The 18,866-nt window shown below is 45.3% G+C and overlaps 2 protein-coding genes across 3 annotated transcripts in view; one reads left to right on the top strand and one right to left on the bottom strand.

Moving 5' to 3' along the window:
* Positions 1 to 5,059, bottom strand: part of HACL1 (2-hydroxyacyl-CoA lyase 1) — a 30,644-nt gene extending 25,585 nt beyond the window's left edge. The window contains exon 1 of the mRNA XM_064167106.1: positions 4,898 to 5,059. Coding sequence (XP_064023176.1) covers positions 4,898 to 4,972 — 75 coding nt within the window. The 5' untranslated portion in view covers positions 4,973 to 5,059. The remainder of the gene's footprint in view (positions 1 to 4,897) is intronic.
* Positions 5,060 to 5,268: 209 nt separating this feature from the next.
* Positions 5,269 to 17,115, top strand: BTD (biotinidase). Of its 2 annotated transcripts, XM_064167109.1 has the most exons (4): positions 5,269 to 5,357; positions 11,299 to 11,533; positions 13,013 to 13,162; positions 14,916 to 17,115. In XM_064167109.1, the coding sequence occupies exons 2-4, from the start codon at positions 11,303 to 11,305 to the stop codon at positions 16,098 to 16,100; spliced, it is 1,566 nt and encodes a 521-aa protein (XP_064023179.1). In that variant the 5' UTR covers positions 5,269 to 5,357; positions 11,299 to 11,302; the 3' UTR covers positions 16,101 to 17,115. The 2 variants fall into 2 exon arrangements, with proteins under 2 accessions (XP_064023179.1, XP_064023178.1); XM_064167108.1 differs by lacking the exon at positions 5,269 to 5,357 and having other exon boundaries at positions 11,068 to 11,533.
* Positions 17,116 to 18,866: the final 1,751 nt, after the last annotated feature.

The following is an 18,866-nucleotide window of genomic DNA, read 5'->3' as shown; positions in this document are numbered from 1 at the left end:
CCAGTCGCCCGTAGGTTTGCGCACAGGCCAGATGGGACTGTTGAAAGGTGAATGAGCTTTCTCGATGACAGCCTGACTCTCCAACTGACGAATCAGCTGATGAATGGGCAACAAAGAGTCACGGTTAGTTCTGTACTGCCTATGATGAACAGTTTGAGTTGCAATTGGCACTTCCAGGTCCTCTATGTCATGATGTCCTACAACTGCAGATTCATCAGAAAGTTCAGGTCTAATAGACAATTTCAATTTATCATCCTCAATCTCTACAGATGCTATTCCAAAAGCCCATTTATGACCCTTAGGATCTTTGAAACAACCTTGTCTCAAAAAGTCAATTCCCAGAATGCAAGGCGCATCAGGACCAGTTACAATAGTATGTGTCTTCCACTCTTTACCAGTTAAACTGATCTCAGCCTGTACCTTAGTTAACTCTTGAGATCCACCAGTGATTCCAAAGATAGAAATGGACTCTGTCCCTTTGCAATTTGATGGCAATAAAGTACACTGAGCACCTGTGTCAACTAAAGCCCTGTATTTCCGAACTCTTGAACTGCCAGGCCACCTAATGAATACATTCCAATAGATTCGGTTCTCTCCACTATCCCTTTCCTCCTCCTGGCTGGAGGCAGGGCACCCCTAATGCTGAACATGGCATGTAGGGTGTACACAATGATTGGTGTTGTTGTGAGAGGAACTGCAACTGTTGGAACAATTGCAGTTGCTCTTAGGAGCTGAAGAAGTGACAGCTACTTTTCGGGCATTACTGCCTCTGTTTCTGCCACTCTGCAGATCCCTGACCCTCTTTGAAAGAGCTGAAGTAGGTTTACCATCCCATTTGTTCATGTTCTCACCGTATTTGTCACGCAGAAGTATCCACAGTGACGCACGTGATTGCTGCTGTCTAGGTGGAATTTGTCTCCTCCTGGGCTGGAATTGCCTTGCAGGAGGTGGGCGTCTGTTCCTGATGGCAGAAACATGCACCCATTCAGATGATGCAGGAATAGTATCCTTTACCAGATTTTTGAGATCCTCCTTCAGTTCTTTCATAGTATCTTTAATCTCTGTAGTCATAGTTTTTATGGCACAGATTATACCAGAATGTGACAAGCTGTCCTCAATCTGCCTGAGCTGATCAGTGAATTCACCAACAGTGAAAGATCTTCCATTATCACTCCTTGCTAGAAATTTACTGGCCAAGATGTTAGCATAGGATGAAGGAGCAAGCTTAATAAGCTTCTTCATGAGACCTGTTCCCAAAGGAATATCGTCAGGCTCATGAGTGCCATGATCTCCATAAAGCACTTCCTTCACAGCAAACTCCTTCAGAAGCTTAATTCCCTGCTCAACGGTGTTCCACTTCTTGGCAGCCCATGGCAAATCATCTCGGGAAGGATATCTCATAGCCACAGCCAACAGAAGGCGTGTCCACAAGCTAACCCTACCAAGAGGACTTGCTAGGTGTTTGTCCACTCCACTCTCCTTAGTGAGTGGTCCCAGCTGCTTGGCAGACTTGTCTCCTACCTGCAGAGCATTAGCACCAATGCCACGGCATCTCACTAGCCAGCTTAAGATTGGCTCATCTGATTCCCTTGTGTATTCCTTCCTAACTTCCCTGACCTCTCTGAGTGGATCCTTGGAGCCTTGGATGTCATCTTCCTCCTCTTCTTCCTGTTGATCTGGTGGTGCCTGGCCTAACACAATCTTCCTCATAGCATTCCTAAACTCATGGGAACCATCCTCTCTCTTAGCAGCTAACCTCACAGCACTCCTCTCACTTGAGTATTGCTGTCTCAGCACATCTACAAGGTCTCGCAGACTAACTGCCTCCTCTTCCTCTTCTTGCTGCTGATCACCAGATGTCCCCTGTCTTACATCCTCCTGTGAACCACTCTTTGTCTTAGCTTTTGCCTTAGCAGGTGCCAGAAAGGCCTGAGCAGCAACAGACTTGGATGTGTCTGCTGGAGGATTTGAATCTTTAGGAGTCTGACCTGAAGGGTTTGAATCCTTAGGGGTCTGACCTGGAGCTTGTGAGTTCAGATCTGCCTTGCTTTTAACAGGAGGATTTTGGTTCTGGTCTGCTGGCTGGGGGTTCAAATTGGCTGAGCTGGTGTCATTAGGATTTGGACTGACTGGGCTAGCGTTACCAGCACTAGTAGTATTATTAACATTAGTGGGATTATTTGCCTGTCCTCCTGGGATGCCTGCCAACCCTGACTTGTTTTCATTTTTGCTAGGAACATTCTGATTTTGGGTATTTGCCTGTGCTCCTGAGGCTCCTGCTGAACTCTGTGGCTTGTTTTGGTTATCCTTATCATTGTTTACGTTAGTGGCGGGAACGCTGGCTGTGTTCCCAGAACCTACAGAGGAGGGTGGAGAGGCTGGCATGGGGGAAGCCGATAACTGTGTTCCCTTGTTTTGCTGTGAAAGAGACTGCTTCTGAGACACAGAATTTTTCCTAGCTCTTACAGAAGCTGGTTTTGAATTTTTCACCAATAATGCCAAAATTAATATGAATATTAAAATCATGAGGCAAATATTAAAAACTGTGAGAAGAAAAACAGTTTTACAAGAGCATGTACCTATGCAAACAGTTGGAATTCCTGTCTTAGGCTGAATAACTCTCATTAGAGCCATATTTAAAGCAGAATTTCCATTGATTGTCACATTATTGACCAGAGCTCCTGTAATGTCCTTGGTAATATTTTCAGAGATATTAAAACCAGCATAACCAAGAATAAAATCACCCCAGCTCCAGAACATGTTTGAAAGCTTAACTTTTGCCTTATTATAAGCCAGATCAATGAAATAAGCAACAATTTGACCTTTTAACCAACTAAATACCAAGAAAACAAAACCAGACCAGAGCAATGCACCAACCAAATACAATAGCTGCTTGATTAGCTTCATCTTAATTCCCAGAGCTAATTTCCACTCACTCCAAAATATCTAGCCCCACGTTGGGCGCCAATTAAAAATGTGATGGTTTGGGGGTTACCCCACCCCCCCACACTTTTCAAGATTTTGTATTTGCCCCAGCTAGCTCAGACGGACCCTGGGAATATAGATGAAGCAATTTATTTACAGCTAGCAGAATTTACAAGCAGCTATTTACAATATATACAGTTATATACAATTATATACAGAAATATACAAAGGATAAACAATACAAAAGCACAACTCCCCTCCCAGAAACCTAAGTCCCCAGGAGGGGCTCTCAAACCACCCCAACACCTCCCCCCGGCCCCTCTCAACCTTACCCCAGTTCTCAGGAAGAAAAGAGGTGCAGCCAAGAGGTTAGGGAGCAGGGTTAGTAGGAGCAGGGTTAATGAGATGTGACCAGGTCTAAGGCAAAAGCAAGAGTGAGAAACAAAATGGAGAAAAAGTCTTTCTTCTTCCCAGAGTTCTCAGCGTGACTGTGAGAGAAGTAGACACAATTGTTTTTCATTTCACTGCCTGTTATCTAGTTCTTTTACCAAAACATTCCAGCTTGCTTCAAACTAGCACACCATTCCAGTGTCCAATGACTCTCTCAGGGAAGAACTTTCTCCTCACCTCCAGCCTAAATTTCCCCTGGCACAGCCTGAGGCTGTGTCCTCTTGTTCTGGTGCTGGCCACCTGAGAGAAGAGAGCAACCTCCTCCTGGCCACAACCTCCCCTCAGGTAGTTGTAGACAGCAATAAGGTTGTAGACAGCAATAAGCCTGAGCCTCCTCTTCTCCAGGCTAACCAATCCCAGCTCCCTAATACATACACTCACATACAAGTTCACAGGCTACTGGGGAAACACACACACAGTGCAAGCTGTCATTTGTAGCTCAGTACTCAGTACAGATTGGAAGCTCTTCACCATGAGGGTGGTGAGACCTTGGAATAGGTTGCCTAGAGAGGTGGTAGAAGCCTCATTCCTGGAAGTTTTCAAGGCCAGGGTGGATGGGGCTCTGAACAACCTGATCTGGTATGATGTGTGCTTGCTCACGGCAGCGAGGCTGGGGCTAGACGATGCCTGAGGTCCCTTCCAGCCCTGGCAGTTCTGTGATGCTGTAAGCGTTCTCTAGTTGTGAAGGCACTGGATTTTGAAGGCTGGTAAGCAGTGGAGCAATGCTTCACTCCAGTTCTTCTGCCAAAGTGTCTAGCACTTTTTACTGACAGCTTTTCAGTGGGAATGCCCCTGCCACACGACTGTCCTGTTTCTCAGCATGCCAAGTTTGCCTCTGAAAATTCCTCATCGTGGTTCATCTTTTTAAGCTTTCACTGGAAAGCAACAGATACCAAAAAAAAAAAACAACCCCAACAACCCAAAACTGCCAGGAATCAGCCGGGATAGTACCGGCCCCAATGAGGCTAACAGATAAGACTGTGCTTATTTTTAATCGCAACTGAACTACCTTTTTGTGCATCATTGGTCAGAGCGTATTTCGTTGCGAGCAGTGTCTGCTCAGGACCACGCCAAGCTAAGGGACAAGGCAGCTTCGGTATTTGCAGAGGAGGCGCAGGAGGCACCGCGAAGCTGTCACAGGACCGCAGAGGGGCGGTCAGCGCTGTTTGATGGTTAACAGAGCTGTCGGGCAGGACAGCAAGCGAAGGACCAGGGAAAGCTGCACAAGGGTCACCACCTCACGCCCGTCCGCGGCAGCACAGGCACCCGGCGGGGACAGCGCTCTCCTTGCCACCGAGCGGTAAGGCGAGCCCTCCTCGCCGGCTCCGTGCGCACCACCGGCACCCCGGGTGAGTCGGGCCGTGCACACTCGCTTTGCGGGAGCTCCGCGGGCACTCGTGAGCTGACCCGGTCGGGCTACGGCGTACCCCGCGCTGTACAGCTGCCAGGAAATGTCCCTGCTCGCTCGCCGTAGGGAAGCTACTTGCCGGTCCCACTGCCCCTCCCCACCCCCCGCTCTCACCTGAGCCTTAAGGGACTCGGCGATGAGCTGGGCTCCGCTAACAGACTCCCCGTCTGCACCGCCGCTAGACGACATTGCCGGTCCGTACAGCCCCAGCAAAGGCGGGAGCTGAGGCTGGGGAAGCAAAGGGAGCAGGACCGCCGGCCAAAGATCGGGGGCAGTTGACTGGCATGAGCCCAGCCAATGAGACAGCGGAGGGGGCGGACCCGAGCGCCGGAAATAGCCGCGCCTGACCCCTCGGTGGGGGCTGAGGCAGCCTCCTATTGGCCGGAGCGGGCACCAGTCAGAGGCCTGGCGGTGCCTGCCCTCCCCTTGTCCCCGCGGAGCATAGGCTGTGCCGAGCGCGGAGCATAGGCTGTGCAGAGCGCGGAGCGGCCGCCAGGGGGCACGGGCAGCCCGGCACGCCGCGGCGGGAGGCGGTCGTTAAGCTGCGGCGGCGGCGGCGCTGACCGCCGTGGTGGTGTGTGAGGGGTCGGGGTCTGAGGGCGTCGGGCGTGCGGGCGGGCAGCCTCAAGGTGGGGGAGGCGGGAGCGGGCGGTCGAGTTCCCCTAAGGCCGGGCTTGGCGTGTGGGATCCGCGGGGCAGGTGGCGTTTGTGACTAGGCCGGGTGTGTGATACGCCAGCTTCGTGGACTTTGATTCGGAGGGCGGGACACGGTAGGGGTTTGGTTTCGATGAAGATACCTGAGGCAGCATTCATGAGGAGGCCCAGCTCCCTCCGTGAGGGATGCTGTGCATCCTTGCCCTGCTGCGTCGAAGTGACAGTGACAGTATATTTTGCCTCGCAGTCTGACTGGCCTGTGCTGCCGTTTTCGAGTCGTACGAGCCTGACGACTAATAAGGGCAGCGTTCAGTTCATCCTCGCCAACACAAGAGGGGCATGGGACTGTTGGAGCGAGTCCAGAGGAGGGCCACGAAGATGATCGGAGGGCTGCAGCAGCTCTGCTATGAGGGCAGGCTACGAGAGTTGGGGCTCTGCAGCCTGGAGAGGGGAAGGCTTTGAAGAGACCTTATAGTGGCCTTCCAGCATCTGAAGGGGGCCTACAGGAGGGACTATTGACAAGGTCCTGTAATGACAGGAAGAGGAATAATGGGTTTAAACTGGCAGAGGGGAGATTCAAACTAGATGTTTTAAGTTCTTTACAGTGAGGATGGTGAGACACTGGCACAGGTTGCCCAGGGAGGTTGTGGCTGCTCCCTCCCTGGAGATGTTCAAAGCCAGGTTGGATGAGGCCTTGAACCTGTTCTAGTGGGAGGTGTCCCTGCCTATGGTAGGGGGTTAGAACTAAATGACCATTGAGGTCCCTTCCAACCTAAGCCATTCTGTGATTCTATTAAGTTAGGTAATATAGATCTTTAAATTACTTATTGTAAAGCCTTAGAATGGTCAACATTCTTTAAAACCAGATTGCACCTCTAGATGAAAGACAGGAAATGAGAGCAAGATTCTATATAATACATTGCACAGAGAAGAATCATTTTTCAGAACAGGAAATGCAAGATCCCTGTTTATACCGAGCTATGATTGCATTGCTTAAAAACCCTTCGTAGTAAAGTACTGTGTTAAGATTTGCTGCAGCATATAAAAGCAGTCTAGGTGAAGGATCAGTGAAAAAAAGCTGTGTTTTGCTATTTTTATATCTATATGGGGGCTATTGTGTTATATTCTATACATTAGAACATCAGCAACATCAAGATTTATGAATATCACAGTATCATCAGGGTTGGAAGAGACCTCACAGATCATCAAGTCCAACCCTTTACCACAGAGCTCAAGGCTAGACCATGGCACCAAGTGCCACGTCCAATCCTGCCTTGAACAGCTCCAGGGACGGCGACTCCACCACCTCCCCGGGCAGCCCATTCCAGTGTCCAATGACTCTCTCAGTGAAGAACTTTCTCCTCACCTCCAGCCTAAATTTCCCCTGGCACAGCCTGAGGCTGTGTCCTCTTGTTCTGGTGCTGGCCACCTGAGAGAAGAGAGCAACCTCCTCCTGGCCACAACTACCCCTCAGGTAGTTGTAGACAGCAATAAGGTCTCCCCTGAGCCTCCTCTTCTCCAGGCTAACCAATCCCAGCTCCCTCAGCCTCTCCTCATAGGGCTGTGCTCAAGGCCTCTCCCCAGCCTCGTCGCCCTTCTCTGGACATGCTCAAGCATCTAATATCACTCAGTGTTAAAAAGACTAATTTTTTTCATAGCAACTATACTGTTTTGCCTAGTAATTATTGTTTATATTACCATATCTTAACAGGCACTTGCTACTGATCACTTGTTGGGGAGGGGAAATTAACTAATGCAAGAAGATATTTTCCACAATTAATATTGTTTATTAATGTTGCTATTCAGAACTCTCACCACCCCTGACCACTAATTTTAATAATATTTGGGTTCTTACATGGTTATGGAAACATTCTATGGATAATATCTACATCTAATATAACCAGCAAAATACATAAACATTAATTGAACTGGAAGAGACTATTCCCATGGTCAAATGCCGCTTGCAGCCAATACACCATTTGCCCATTAGCTGGGCTCGAGCTCTTTCTGCTCTATGGCAGAAGGCAGTAGAGAATTACAAAGAGGCATTGAGCATTTACTCACAGATTATTGTTATTGCCCTTGCTGGGGCTAGCCACAGTCCAGACAGTGCCCAAATACTTTCAGGGAACTCTGGCTTGTTGGACGTTGAGGCTTGAATCTTCCTGGCTTCTGGGCACAGGACTCAGACAATCTCTGGCCTTGTCTCCTGGCTTCTGCTGGATGATCTGTGTATGTGTCCAGGGATTCTAGGCAGGACCTTCAGGTGCAGAGGCAGATGTGGTGCAGTCTCAGCACCATGTCACGCTGGCCACACAGGCTGATGGCATGCAGACATCCAGGGTCTGCTCCTGGTAACTGGCAGCAGTGGAGTTTAGCAGGCAGCAATAAGGCAGTGTGCAATGGCAGCAGGGCTGGGCACAGCAGAGAGAGCAGGCACAGAGCAGGGAAGCAAAGCAGGATGTTCACCTGCCTATCTCCTTTGATCAATGTGGGCCGAGATTAATTGCCCTTTGGACACAGAACAGCCAATCAGGATGGCAGTTAGCCAAACCTTACCATATTAGGCAAAGCCACAGGCTCACTTTTCCCTAATTAGGGAAAAGCACAGGCCTTGTGCTAGGCAGGCACAAGCTAAGTGTGTGTACCTTACACCACAGGACCCTGGGCAGGCAAACTCAGTGGCTCCAGGTTCTTTTGTGTCTGTTTCCTGTGATTGCCTCTCTGATGGAGCAGAAAAATATGCCTAGGCAAGGCAGGACATGTGTAAGCCTACTTTGGGCCTATCAGGCCTACCACAACATCACTTGAGAGGACCCAGAGTAGTTCTTTGCTACTGTTTTTTATGGTCTTTGGATTCTTCTGAGTATAGAAGTGCTGAGAAGCAGGGTATGTGTTGCTTTTCTTTATGTATCCATCTGTGTATGGTGAAAGCTGACAAACTCCTACATTTCTGAAGTTGCTGAGAAGTGAGAGGATGCTAAACAGTATTCACAGTTAGATGGTGCTGAAAAACTGAAAACACTGCACTCAGGGAAAAATAGTGTGAATCAGCATCCAAACTTAAACCACCAATGTTTTTACCTCTTGTGTGGAATTATAACTAGAATACTGTGAGTGGGTGACTGTAATGCTGCTATGGACAACCTGTTTTGAATGAGATGATCTTACTGAAGCATATCTGCCAGGAAAAAGACCATACTAATCACAGGCAAGGAACAGAAAATATATGAAGTTACAAAGCATTTCAGTTCATGAAAGCTTCTTTAAAAATCACACTTCTGGTGTGAGGCAACAGCTCTGTAGCCGCTAAACACAAGGAAAGCATTTAATAGACGCTGCACCACTTTCCATTATGGAAAGAAAACATGACTGAGACTTATTTGGGAATCTCACAGCCTAGGGGCTGGGGAAACCCTGATGGAATCCTAATTTTGGCTGGAAAGATCACTGCCCAAGCCTAGCACTGGTGATTGTCACAGCTCTGCTTGTTTGCAGCAGTTCATTAGGTGACAGGGTTGTGCTGTTGAAGATGACACATAAGGGAAAGACATTAGGGAGCACTCACAAGGGCTCAGCCACCATTGGTGGGACTAGCAGCAATCACAACCAAGGATAAGGACTCAAATGAACAATTTTAGTTATTAAGTTATTTCAGTTGGCCCAGGTTTGGGATTGTGCAGTTGGATAGTCAATGTGTCCTGAAGAAGGAAGAGATTCAGTGTTTCTCACCACCAGAAAATAAGGAAAATGGCAGGAAAATGAGAATTCTCCAAGCATGTCTATAAAATACAACACTTTGTAGAACCTGTTATTTTTTATGTTGCTAGGTTTGGCAGCTCCAACCCATGATCCAAAACTTTCCCAGCTTTTTCCATGGCTAGTAATGATGGCCTCTAATTACATCTTAGCTGACAGCTTCATTGAGGAATGGCTGACTAGAGCCCATTCCTGTCCTAAATAGGTATTTTGGTTTTGAAGGGATGACAGAAATAGAAAAGATAGTTTTGTCAGTGAAGCTCAACACAGTAAGTTTACTTTTTTAAGGTACAAAACTACATTTCATGTAGTCTGAATAAAAATGAGATTAGTTATGATTTTTTTCCTGCTGAACTAGTTGGAACTAGAGAAGGCTGTTCATGCATGTGTCTTTTCAGTCTGCATTTGCTTTGGAAACATTCAGGGAGTTGTGGATCAAAAAGTCTGAAATTGCTGAGTGTTTTGGAACATTTACTTTTGGAGAAGAGCTACTGGAGAGCACATAAAATTAAATACTCAGTGACTGAAACTGAAGAGTGGGGGCTATCAATTTGTAGCACCAGTGCATCTCTTGACTTCACTGATGGACAAGATACTAATAAGTAGCACTGGTGACAAATGCAGGTTATTGTGAGAGTAATTCTGATTAACATGACTTTTCTGTAGTATTTCTTAAGCATTGCACAGCCACTGACTGTGTCAGGCCATCCTTGTTCTGTGTAAATATGTTTCCAACTTGTGGAGTTAAAAGGCTACATAGGGAGCCCACATTGGAGAGAGTGCCCCAGGCTTCTAGACTCAAAAGATCTTTGCTTTTCTGCATATTTTCTGCATTTTATGTGTATTTTTGCTGAGCATTTTCACCTTAACTGTCTGTGTTGTTTAGGAGAAATGCAGATATGAATTGTACTCAGCATTTTTATAGATGTGGAAAAGAGCTGCAGTGTATGAGGCAAATAAGTCTGTTGGAACAGAGTGAATCCATAATCCATCAGGAGAGGCATTTTCATGATTGAAAGAGAGATAAATGCAAGAACAGTATCTAGTGTAATATTCTTGGCAGTTGATAACTTCTGTTTCTATTTGACTACTAAATACAATGTTCAAGTAATTTTGGGAAATGCTCCTTCTAAATGCATCCTCAACCACCAACTAGGGGAAGAAACTGCAATTTTGCAAGCAGCTTTTAACTCTGTCCAATCATTATTTTGATATATGCTGCAACAATCTATAAATTGCCCCTTGGCCTTGATCAAGAACAGTGTGGCCAGTAGCACAAGGGAGGTTATTCTGCCCCTGTACTCAGCACTGGTCAGGCCACACCTTGAGTACTGTGTCCAGTTCTGGGCTCCTCAAGTCAAGAGAGATGTTGAGGTGCTGGAATGTGTCCAGAGAAGGGCGACAAAGCTGGTGAGGGGCCTGGAACACAGACCCTATGAGGAGAGGCTGAGGGAGCTGGGGGTGTGCAGCCTGCAGAAGAGGAGGCTCAGGGCAGACCTTATTGCTCTCTACAACTACCTGAAGGGAAGCTGTAGCCAGGTGGAGCTGGTTTCTTCTGCCAGGCAAGCAGCAACAGAACAAGGGGACACAGTCTCAAGTTGTGCCAGGGTAGGTCTAGGCTGGATGTTAGGAGGAAGTTGTTGTCAGAGAGAGTGATTGGCATTGGAGTGGGCTGCCCAGGGAGGTGGTGGAGTCACCGTCCCTGGAGGTGTTGAAGGAAAGCCTGGATGAGGCACTTAGTGCCATGGTCTGGTTGACTGGCTAAGGCTGGGTGCTAGGTTGGCCTGGGTGATCTTGGAGGTCTCTTCCAACCAGGCTGATTCTATGATTCTATGAAATGAATGCTAAAATTACTTTGAAAGGGACACCAAGCAAAGAAATCATTAGAACTATGTATGAAGCTAAATTGCTATTTATAGTTTAGCAACAATGTACTCATTATCATTCAGGAATTCAGACCCACCACACTCACTTCAGACACCGCTAAGTGCCTCAGTTACGCTCCATATCTAATAATAAATTCCTGGCATGACTCGTTGCTCAGGTTCTCCCCTCTCTGTTGCTCAGGTTCTCCCCTCTCTCTGTTGTTCTTTTTCCCCTAGATTTATGGCATACACCATGGTGGATGTGTGCTGGAAGCTGTCTGTCTGTTTTTTTTGCTATCAAGTTGTCTCTGCAAGAGTTAAGAGGGAGGGACACTATGTTGCTGCTGTCTATGAACATGAGTCCATCCTGAATCCTACCCCAGCAGCTCTGGTTGATCGACAGTCTGCACTGGAACACATGGGCAGAAACCTCGACATCTATGAACAGCAAGCAGTGGCTGCTGCCAGACAGGTATGCCACAGCTTAGCAGCACTTGCATGTGTCCTATGTATATATAGAGTGGGTGCTATTTGAGGAGAATCTTTCACATTTGTGTTCCCAGGCAACTGGAGCCATATTTACATACATAACTATGGTCTGGTTTTTCAGACATTCTGACCTGCCAGCAGCTCTGAAAAAAATCAGGCCAGTTAGCAGCTTGCCTGACTTGGGTTATTCCAAGCTTGGAAAAACATGCCTATAGTTACTTAATATAGGGAAGTCAGTGTTCTATTTTGGTTGAATACCTGGCTCCCTTCTGTTTTCTTACATGGAGTGCTTTTATTGCAAGATTCCCTTACAGGCACCTGTCTTTGGGTTTGATTTTATTCCAGTGCTCTCAATGGAAATTCCAGAATGGTTCTAACAACCAAGAAAGTTAATGGCGGAACATTCATTTCTAAAGCATTTAACAACTTTGTGGCATTAAAGGTTTCCATTCCTTTCTCCTACCATCTCTGTGATGGTTCTTAGTCTAAATATATGTAGAGCAAAGAGATTAGTATTTTTAACTGTTCTTATGCACAGCCTCCTTTCCTTCCTTCCCTAAGAAAGCCCACAGCTGGTTCTAGTGAAAGGAAGCAGGCAAGACTGTCCCTTTGCAGAGAAGATTAACCTACAAGTTTCACACATCTCTTGTTTTGGAACAGAAGAATTAAGTCTTTCATATAATTTGAAAAGGGAGGGATTGGTTTTGTGGTGTTGGGGATTTTTTGGATTGTTTTCTCTCTTTTTATTTCAGAATGATGGCTGGGCATCACAGTCCAGAAGCTTAATAGCTATTTTTATACAGTACTGCATTTGAGACATTATCCTAAAGCCATAGAACAGATAACATATTGGAATTCACATTTGAGTGGCCACAGGAATTTGATGCCAGATTTGATTTAAGAGGAATTCACTATATATTTAGGAACACATTTCCCTGAACTTCAGGTAGAGACAATCTAGTTCTGGCACGGCTACATCTCTACCAGAATCTGCATTGCTTCTGCAGCCAAGGGTGTTTCTGAAAGCCAGACTTCCAGTACCCTATACAACCCCCTATGTCTAAATGAGGTGTGGAGTCTGGACTAAGTGATGCTGCATCTTTGACACAGGTACAGCCTCTTTGACAAAGTTCATATAAAATCCTGGGAAAAAAATTAAGACTTCATCAATGTTCAACCTAAAAATGATGTAATTCTCTTGACTCACGTGCATGGATAATTTAGATGAAGTCTCCTCTTATTTGTATGGCCTTTAAATAATGTTAACTAGGTTATTTTTCAAGCTAGAGATAGTTACTGTGAAGTCAAAGAAAGGATATTTTCAAACTGCATTCTTGTCAAAACATGTTTGGGTTATCCATAGCTGTCTTCAGCTCTTTTTACCCATGAGGTTCCCATTATTCCTTTCATATTTATGTTGGGTTTGCTATGCCTACAACACATGTCTTTGTTTTATATACAGGGGGCACAGATCATTGTTTTTCCTGAAGATGGAATCCATGGCTTCAACTTCACCAGAAACTCCATTTATCCTTACTTAGATTTTGTCCTGCATTCACACTCTGTGAAGTGGAATCCATGCAAAGAGCCGTATTTGTTCAACGACACAGAGGTAAATGGAGGACTGATTTCTGCAAAGATGTGGAATGAATGCTAGAGTCGTGCTTCAAGTAGGAAACTAGCTCTAGTAGTTTTCTTTAGGGAAGTAAGAAACTTGAAGTACTAGATTCTGTTTTCACATATTCTCAGTTTAGCACAGAATCACAGGAACATCCAGGTTGGAAAAGATCCTCAGGATCACCAAGTCCAACCTATAACCCTACTCTATAAGATTCACTTTAAACCATATCCCTAAGCACCACATCCAAACGACCCTTTAAACATATCCAGGGTCAGTGACCCAACCACTTCTCTGGGCAGCTCATTCCAGTGCCTGACCACTCTATTCCTGAAGGTGATAAAAAAAAGACTGGATGAGGCACTTAGTGGATTGGACAGGGCTGGGTGATAGATTGGACTGGATGATCCCAGGTCTCCTCCAATCTAGTTCACAGTATGCTGGTTTCCTTAATAGCAGAGGAGGGGTTTTGAGATGTATGTGCAAGAAGGTAAGTGTTTGTAAGCCATCTCCTCCTCCCCAAACTATGAAATGGTAATGTGATGGTTTGCATGTTACCCACCCCCCCACACTTAAGAAAATCACCCAGACTAGACTCAGCTGAGCTGGAAATTAGAGAATGAAGCTATATTTACAGCTTAGCATAATATACAGATATTTACAATATATACAGCCATATATATAAATATACAAGTTAAAAAGTAATACGGAAACACAACAGCCCTCCCAGAAACCAGAGTCCCCAGGAGGGGCTCCCAACCACTCTTCCACTTTCTTCTCACCCCTCTACCTTACCCCAGACTTTGTCTTATGTTCAAGGTGAATTTGGAGAGTCAGCCAGAGGGGTTAGGAAGCAGAAGGATTAGTCAGGCAGCAAGTTAAGCAGAGAGAAGTTCAGCCCAAAGCCCAGAGAGCAGACTCTGTTATCTGTGTTTGTGTTCTTGTTCTTATACGTCTCAGTAAGCCTATGAGTGCAGTAGCCATCACCACTGTTTCCTTTTCACAGCCTGTAATCTAGTTCTTCTCACCACAATATCTCACCTAGCTTCAAACTAACACAGGTAATTACTCTCTCATAAGATACACTGTGTGTAGTTTTACTTTGAACCCTGTTTTACATACGGCAATACAGCAGCATCTTAAGTTTTGATGCATTCTTAGTTTTAATGACTTAATGAAATCAGAACATTCTGACTTAGTGACTGTGTGTAAAATGATTAGCACAAGTAATAGGACTTGACCCACTCTAATGTAATAGAAGCCCCAGCTTAGCACAGACCAAGTATGATCACATAATGTGAAAACAATACTTTAAAAACTGTTGAGTCATAATTGAGACCTCATTGCTGTCTACAACTACCTAAAGGGAGGCTGTAGCCAGGTGGGGGTTGGTCTCTTCTCCCAGACAACCAGCAACAGAATGAGGGGACAGAGTCTCAAGTTATTGCGGGGGTTAGTATAGGCTGGATGTTAGGAGGAAGTTCTTCCCAAAGAGAGTGATTTGCCATTGGAATGGGCTGCCCAGGGAGGTGGTGGAGTCACCGTCCCTGGAGGTGTTCAAGAGAAGACTGGATGAAGCACTCAGTACCATGGTCTAGTTGACTGGCTAGGGCTGGGTGCTAGGTTGGCCTGGATGATCTTGGAGGTCTCTTCCAACCTGGTTGGTTGTATGATTCGATAACTTGCTTAAGTGAAAGCTACTCCTCCATATTCTGAAACGCTTACAGTTTCCCATTCTCATCTCCAGGTTCTGCAGCGCCTGAGCTGCATGGCACTGAAAAACAAAATATTCCTTGTGGCAAACTTGGGAACAAAGCAGCCCTGTGAGCAGCCTGATCCTCACTGTCCACCTGACGGAAGATACCAGTTCAATACCAACGTGGCATTCAGTGAGGATGGCACGCTGGTAGCCACATACCGCAAACACAATCTGTATTTTGAGTACGCTTTTGATACTCCCCCAGAGCCTGACTACAAATTCTTTGACACTCCTTTTGCTGGCAAGTTTGGCATGTTCACTTGCTTCGATATACTCTTTTTTGAGCCTGCAGTAAACCTCATCAAACAATACAACTTGAAACAAATCGCCTATCCGACTGCCTGGATGAACCAGCTCCCACTCCTGTCTGCTGTAGAGTTTCAGCAAGCTTTTGCAACAGCTTTCAACATCAATATTTTAGCAGCTAATATCCACCACCCTACCTTGGGCATGACAGGGAGCGGCATATATACTCCAGGCAAATCATTCACCTACCACAACATGGAAAGTTATGGAGGTAAGCTCATAGTAGCAGAAATTCCTGTCGTTACCACAGATCATGAAACCCATTTGGACAGTAATGAAAGATTCAGAGAGAACTTACATCATTCATGCAAGACCTCTACAAGCATCTTACTGGATGATCAAGTTTGCTTTAAGGAAGGAGAAGAGACCCTCAGCAGAGTATCAGAAAAAGGAAACGAACAGTTACCTCCCCTGTTTTATGCAGAAATGATGTATGACAACTTCACTTTTGTTCCTGTATGGGGAGAAAAAGGAGAGCTGCAGGTGTGTGCCAATACCCTTTGTTGTTACTTGAATTACCAGAAAGCTCTTTTAACTGATGAACTGTATGCACTGGGAGTTTTTGATGGGCTGCACACAGTGCATGGCACATACTATGTCCAGGCCTGTGCACTAGTGAAGTGTGGTGGTCTCAGCTTTAGCACTTGTGGACAGGAGGTTACAAATGCCACTGCTCTGATAGATTTCCAGCTATGGGGAAATATGAGCACCCCTTACATCTTTCCTTTGCTGCTGACATCTGGTATCACCTTGGACTTTGCTGATCACAGGGGCTGGAAAAACAACCACTATTTCATAAGCAAAAATAGAACATCTTTTGGCCTACTGACAGCTGCTCTGTATGGACGGTGGTATGAAAAGGACTAGCACAAACATTTCAATCAGAAAACAGCCACCCCTATGTTCAGAGTATACATCATCTTCTGAATTGTTGAACATCTGTACTTCCCAGGGCTTTAGGTATGTTTATAACATGGCTGACTGATGCAATGCCACATCTGAAATAAGGAAATCACTTAAGAGGCAGTAAGTAGAGTCTGTACCTTGTCAGCTTATGTCCTAGCAGGAGTAGAAGAACTACCTTGCAAAGTTAGAAGGCCTGCTGCAATGTGATGAGATACTCTATACTGGGAAAATAACATGTCTCATTTCAACTGAGTTTGTTCCTTTTAATTTAATCCTTTGGTTTTCTGGGGCTCTGGCTAGGAGTACAGAAATTAATGGAACAGAAAACCACTGCAAAAGCAAGAAAAATAGGGAAGAGAACAAAAGACACAAATACCATGCATGATATGCATGAAAAGACATATGCAGACATACATTCTGTAAGTTGCATATGGTGAGATTCTGATTTCTGGTTAGGTTGCTTTGGAGCAAAAAAATTCCCATCTGACGTCATTACCATTTTCTGGCCACTTAGCTGTCTGTAATCCTGTTATAAAACTGTAAATGAATGTTGGAGCTGAGAATGTCTACAAACATCTAGTCTGGAGAAGAGGGTATCAAATGAGTATGACAAAAGTAGGCTGCATTAAGACAATTTTCAGTCTGCTGTGCAAAGAACTGTGCTTAAAGAAAACATTGGCAACAAATACCAAAGACTGTGTTACAGAGTGTGAAGTACTGGTGGCTTTCCCAGTTTAAAAAGGAGGTAATTTCAAGACTGCTTTGACTTTTATATTCTTTCAACAAGAAAAGCACACCGTGGGACAAGGATTTTACATGAATACTTTGTGTGGAGCAGCTTCCTGCTGCTGAAGGAGTAAAACCATGCTTTTCAGAACAAGAACTAGATTAGGTCTGCAATACTGTACTGCGGTAAAGAAGTCGGGAAGAGAATATTCAAAGGAGTTAAATTCAGATAAAAGAATTTCTTCTAGTATTATGATTTTGTGTGGTCTTACTGGCTGTTATATCATCTGCATAAGACTGGCTGAGTTGTGGAAAAAACACAGCTGTTCCTTTGGCAAGCAGAGTCTGTTGGTCAGGCTGAGAGGAGCAGAAGCCCAGCAGGAGAGCTGAGAGCCTGTTTTGGTGGTCTGTGGTGGTTCAGAGATGTGTTCAAACTACTGTGGCATGCACTACAGTGTGTATACTGAAAGGTCATCAGGAAGCTCCTTCTTCAAACTTACCTTGTGGTCTCTGAAACCAAGAAACTGCAGGACCTCCCTCTCACAGTTTCTTAACTGCTCACACAAAACAAGTTTGTAAAGAGTGATGTTCTGGGGCTCTATCAGACTTTCCTTCTTCAAGCTGTATTACCATGAGCTGGAACCTATTCATAGTCAGCTTTGATGCAGCAGCACAACAGGTTTGTTTATCCTGCAGCACATTCTGGACAGAAATATGATGAGAGGAGTGTCTGTATTTCATTAGACATAAATTTCCTCATGGAAAATAGGCCACCCTGCCACAGGGTTATTAGGAATCATTAATTCTTTGGCACCCATAGCGGGGTTCTTGCGCAAATTCCAGAACATAGAGGGCAGAACAAAAACCCATTTGTGGTACTTATTTGTGCTTGTGGTTATACTACCATATGACCAAGCCTAAAAGAAAAGAGCAATGAACAGCTGGATAATTTCAGCTCTCTGGCTAAGCCTCCCCACTTCACTTTGTAGACTGGAGAATGTGTCCTCTCGCACTAAATAGTTGTGGATTTAGTTCCACAGCAGACCATTATCAGCGTAGTAAATTAGGCTAAACAAGTAAATGGTGTCACACACAGAAAAACAAGGCATTTATCTGTGAGATACTTGCCAAGTGCACTGCACAGCACCAGTGAGTATGTCAAGAGTACAGAAAACAAGACCTTCTGGTCTTACCATTTGCATGGGGACGTTGCTCTGTTCCTCCCTGAGAAGAGCAGGTGGATTAGGAGTGCGTTCTCCTATCTTGATCAGCAGATTCTGGAAGCCTGCACTAGAACAGCAATCCCAGCATTGCTCTGATGCACTGTTTCCAAACAACCTGGTGTTCACGTGAGAAGCTACATACCATTTAGTGGGGAAGTGTGGAAGCCTTCAGCAAGGCTGGCACTCACCTGGGCAAGTTCACAACACGCTGCAGTGCAGCCCATCATCCACTGTCTCTTCAGCAGATGCTTCCTGAACACTTCCCATCTGCGAGTGCAACAAAACCAAACCACAGGAACAACATTTGGCAAGGGATAGGAAATGTATGACACAGGATGTGAATCTTTAGATTCTGCTTTAAAATCTATGCTTTCAGTATAAAAGTTGACTGGATAAGGCTGTGTGATAGGTTGGATTGGATGATCTTGGAGGTCTCCTCCAACCTGGTTGATTCTATGAGCAAATGATTCTATGAAAAGAACATCTGAAATGCTCAGTGTCTTAAGCTTTCCAAGTTAACTCCCAGACAATGCATCTGTCATTGGATAAGGCTTAGAAGTGGGGGCTGGTGAAACTGAACAGCAGAATTTGTGGTTATTGCAACCTTAATGAAAAAAAAACAGGATAGAAAAGGTTTCTCCTTCACTTAGTGACATTAGCAATGCTCAGACACCTTGAAAGGCTCTTTACATTCTGTATTATTGATCTGTAAACATAGAATCATAGAATGGTTTAGGTTGGAAGAGATCTCAAGGATCATCCAGGTCCAAACCCCTGC

The sequence above is a fragment of the Pogoniulus pusillus genome, chromosome 28 (assembly GCF_015220805.1).
Source record: "Pogoniulus pusillus isolate bPogPus1 chromosome 28, bPogPus1.pri, whole genome shotgun sequence".
Classification (NCBI taxonomy): Eukaryota; Metazoa; Chordata; class Aves; order Piciformes; family Lybiidae; genus Pogoniulus; species Pogoniulus pusillus.
This window is presented reverse-complemented; position numbering and strand designations above follow the sequence as displayed.

Bases quoted from the DNA above. Each gene is read 5' to 3' on its own strand.
- BTD (XM_064167108.1), top strand. From the start codon at position 11,225: ATGACTCGTTGCTCAGGTTCTCCCCTCTCTGTTGCTCAGGTTCTCCCC. The intron at 11,534-13,012 runs GTATGCCACAGC...TTTTATATACAG, and splicing joins CAGTGGCTGCTGCCAGACAG to GGGGCACAGATCATTGTTTT. The intron at 13,163-14,915 runs GTAAATGGAGGA...TCTCATCTCCAG, and splicing joins ATTTGTTCAACGACACAGAG to GTTCTGCAGCGCCTGAGCTG.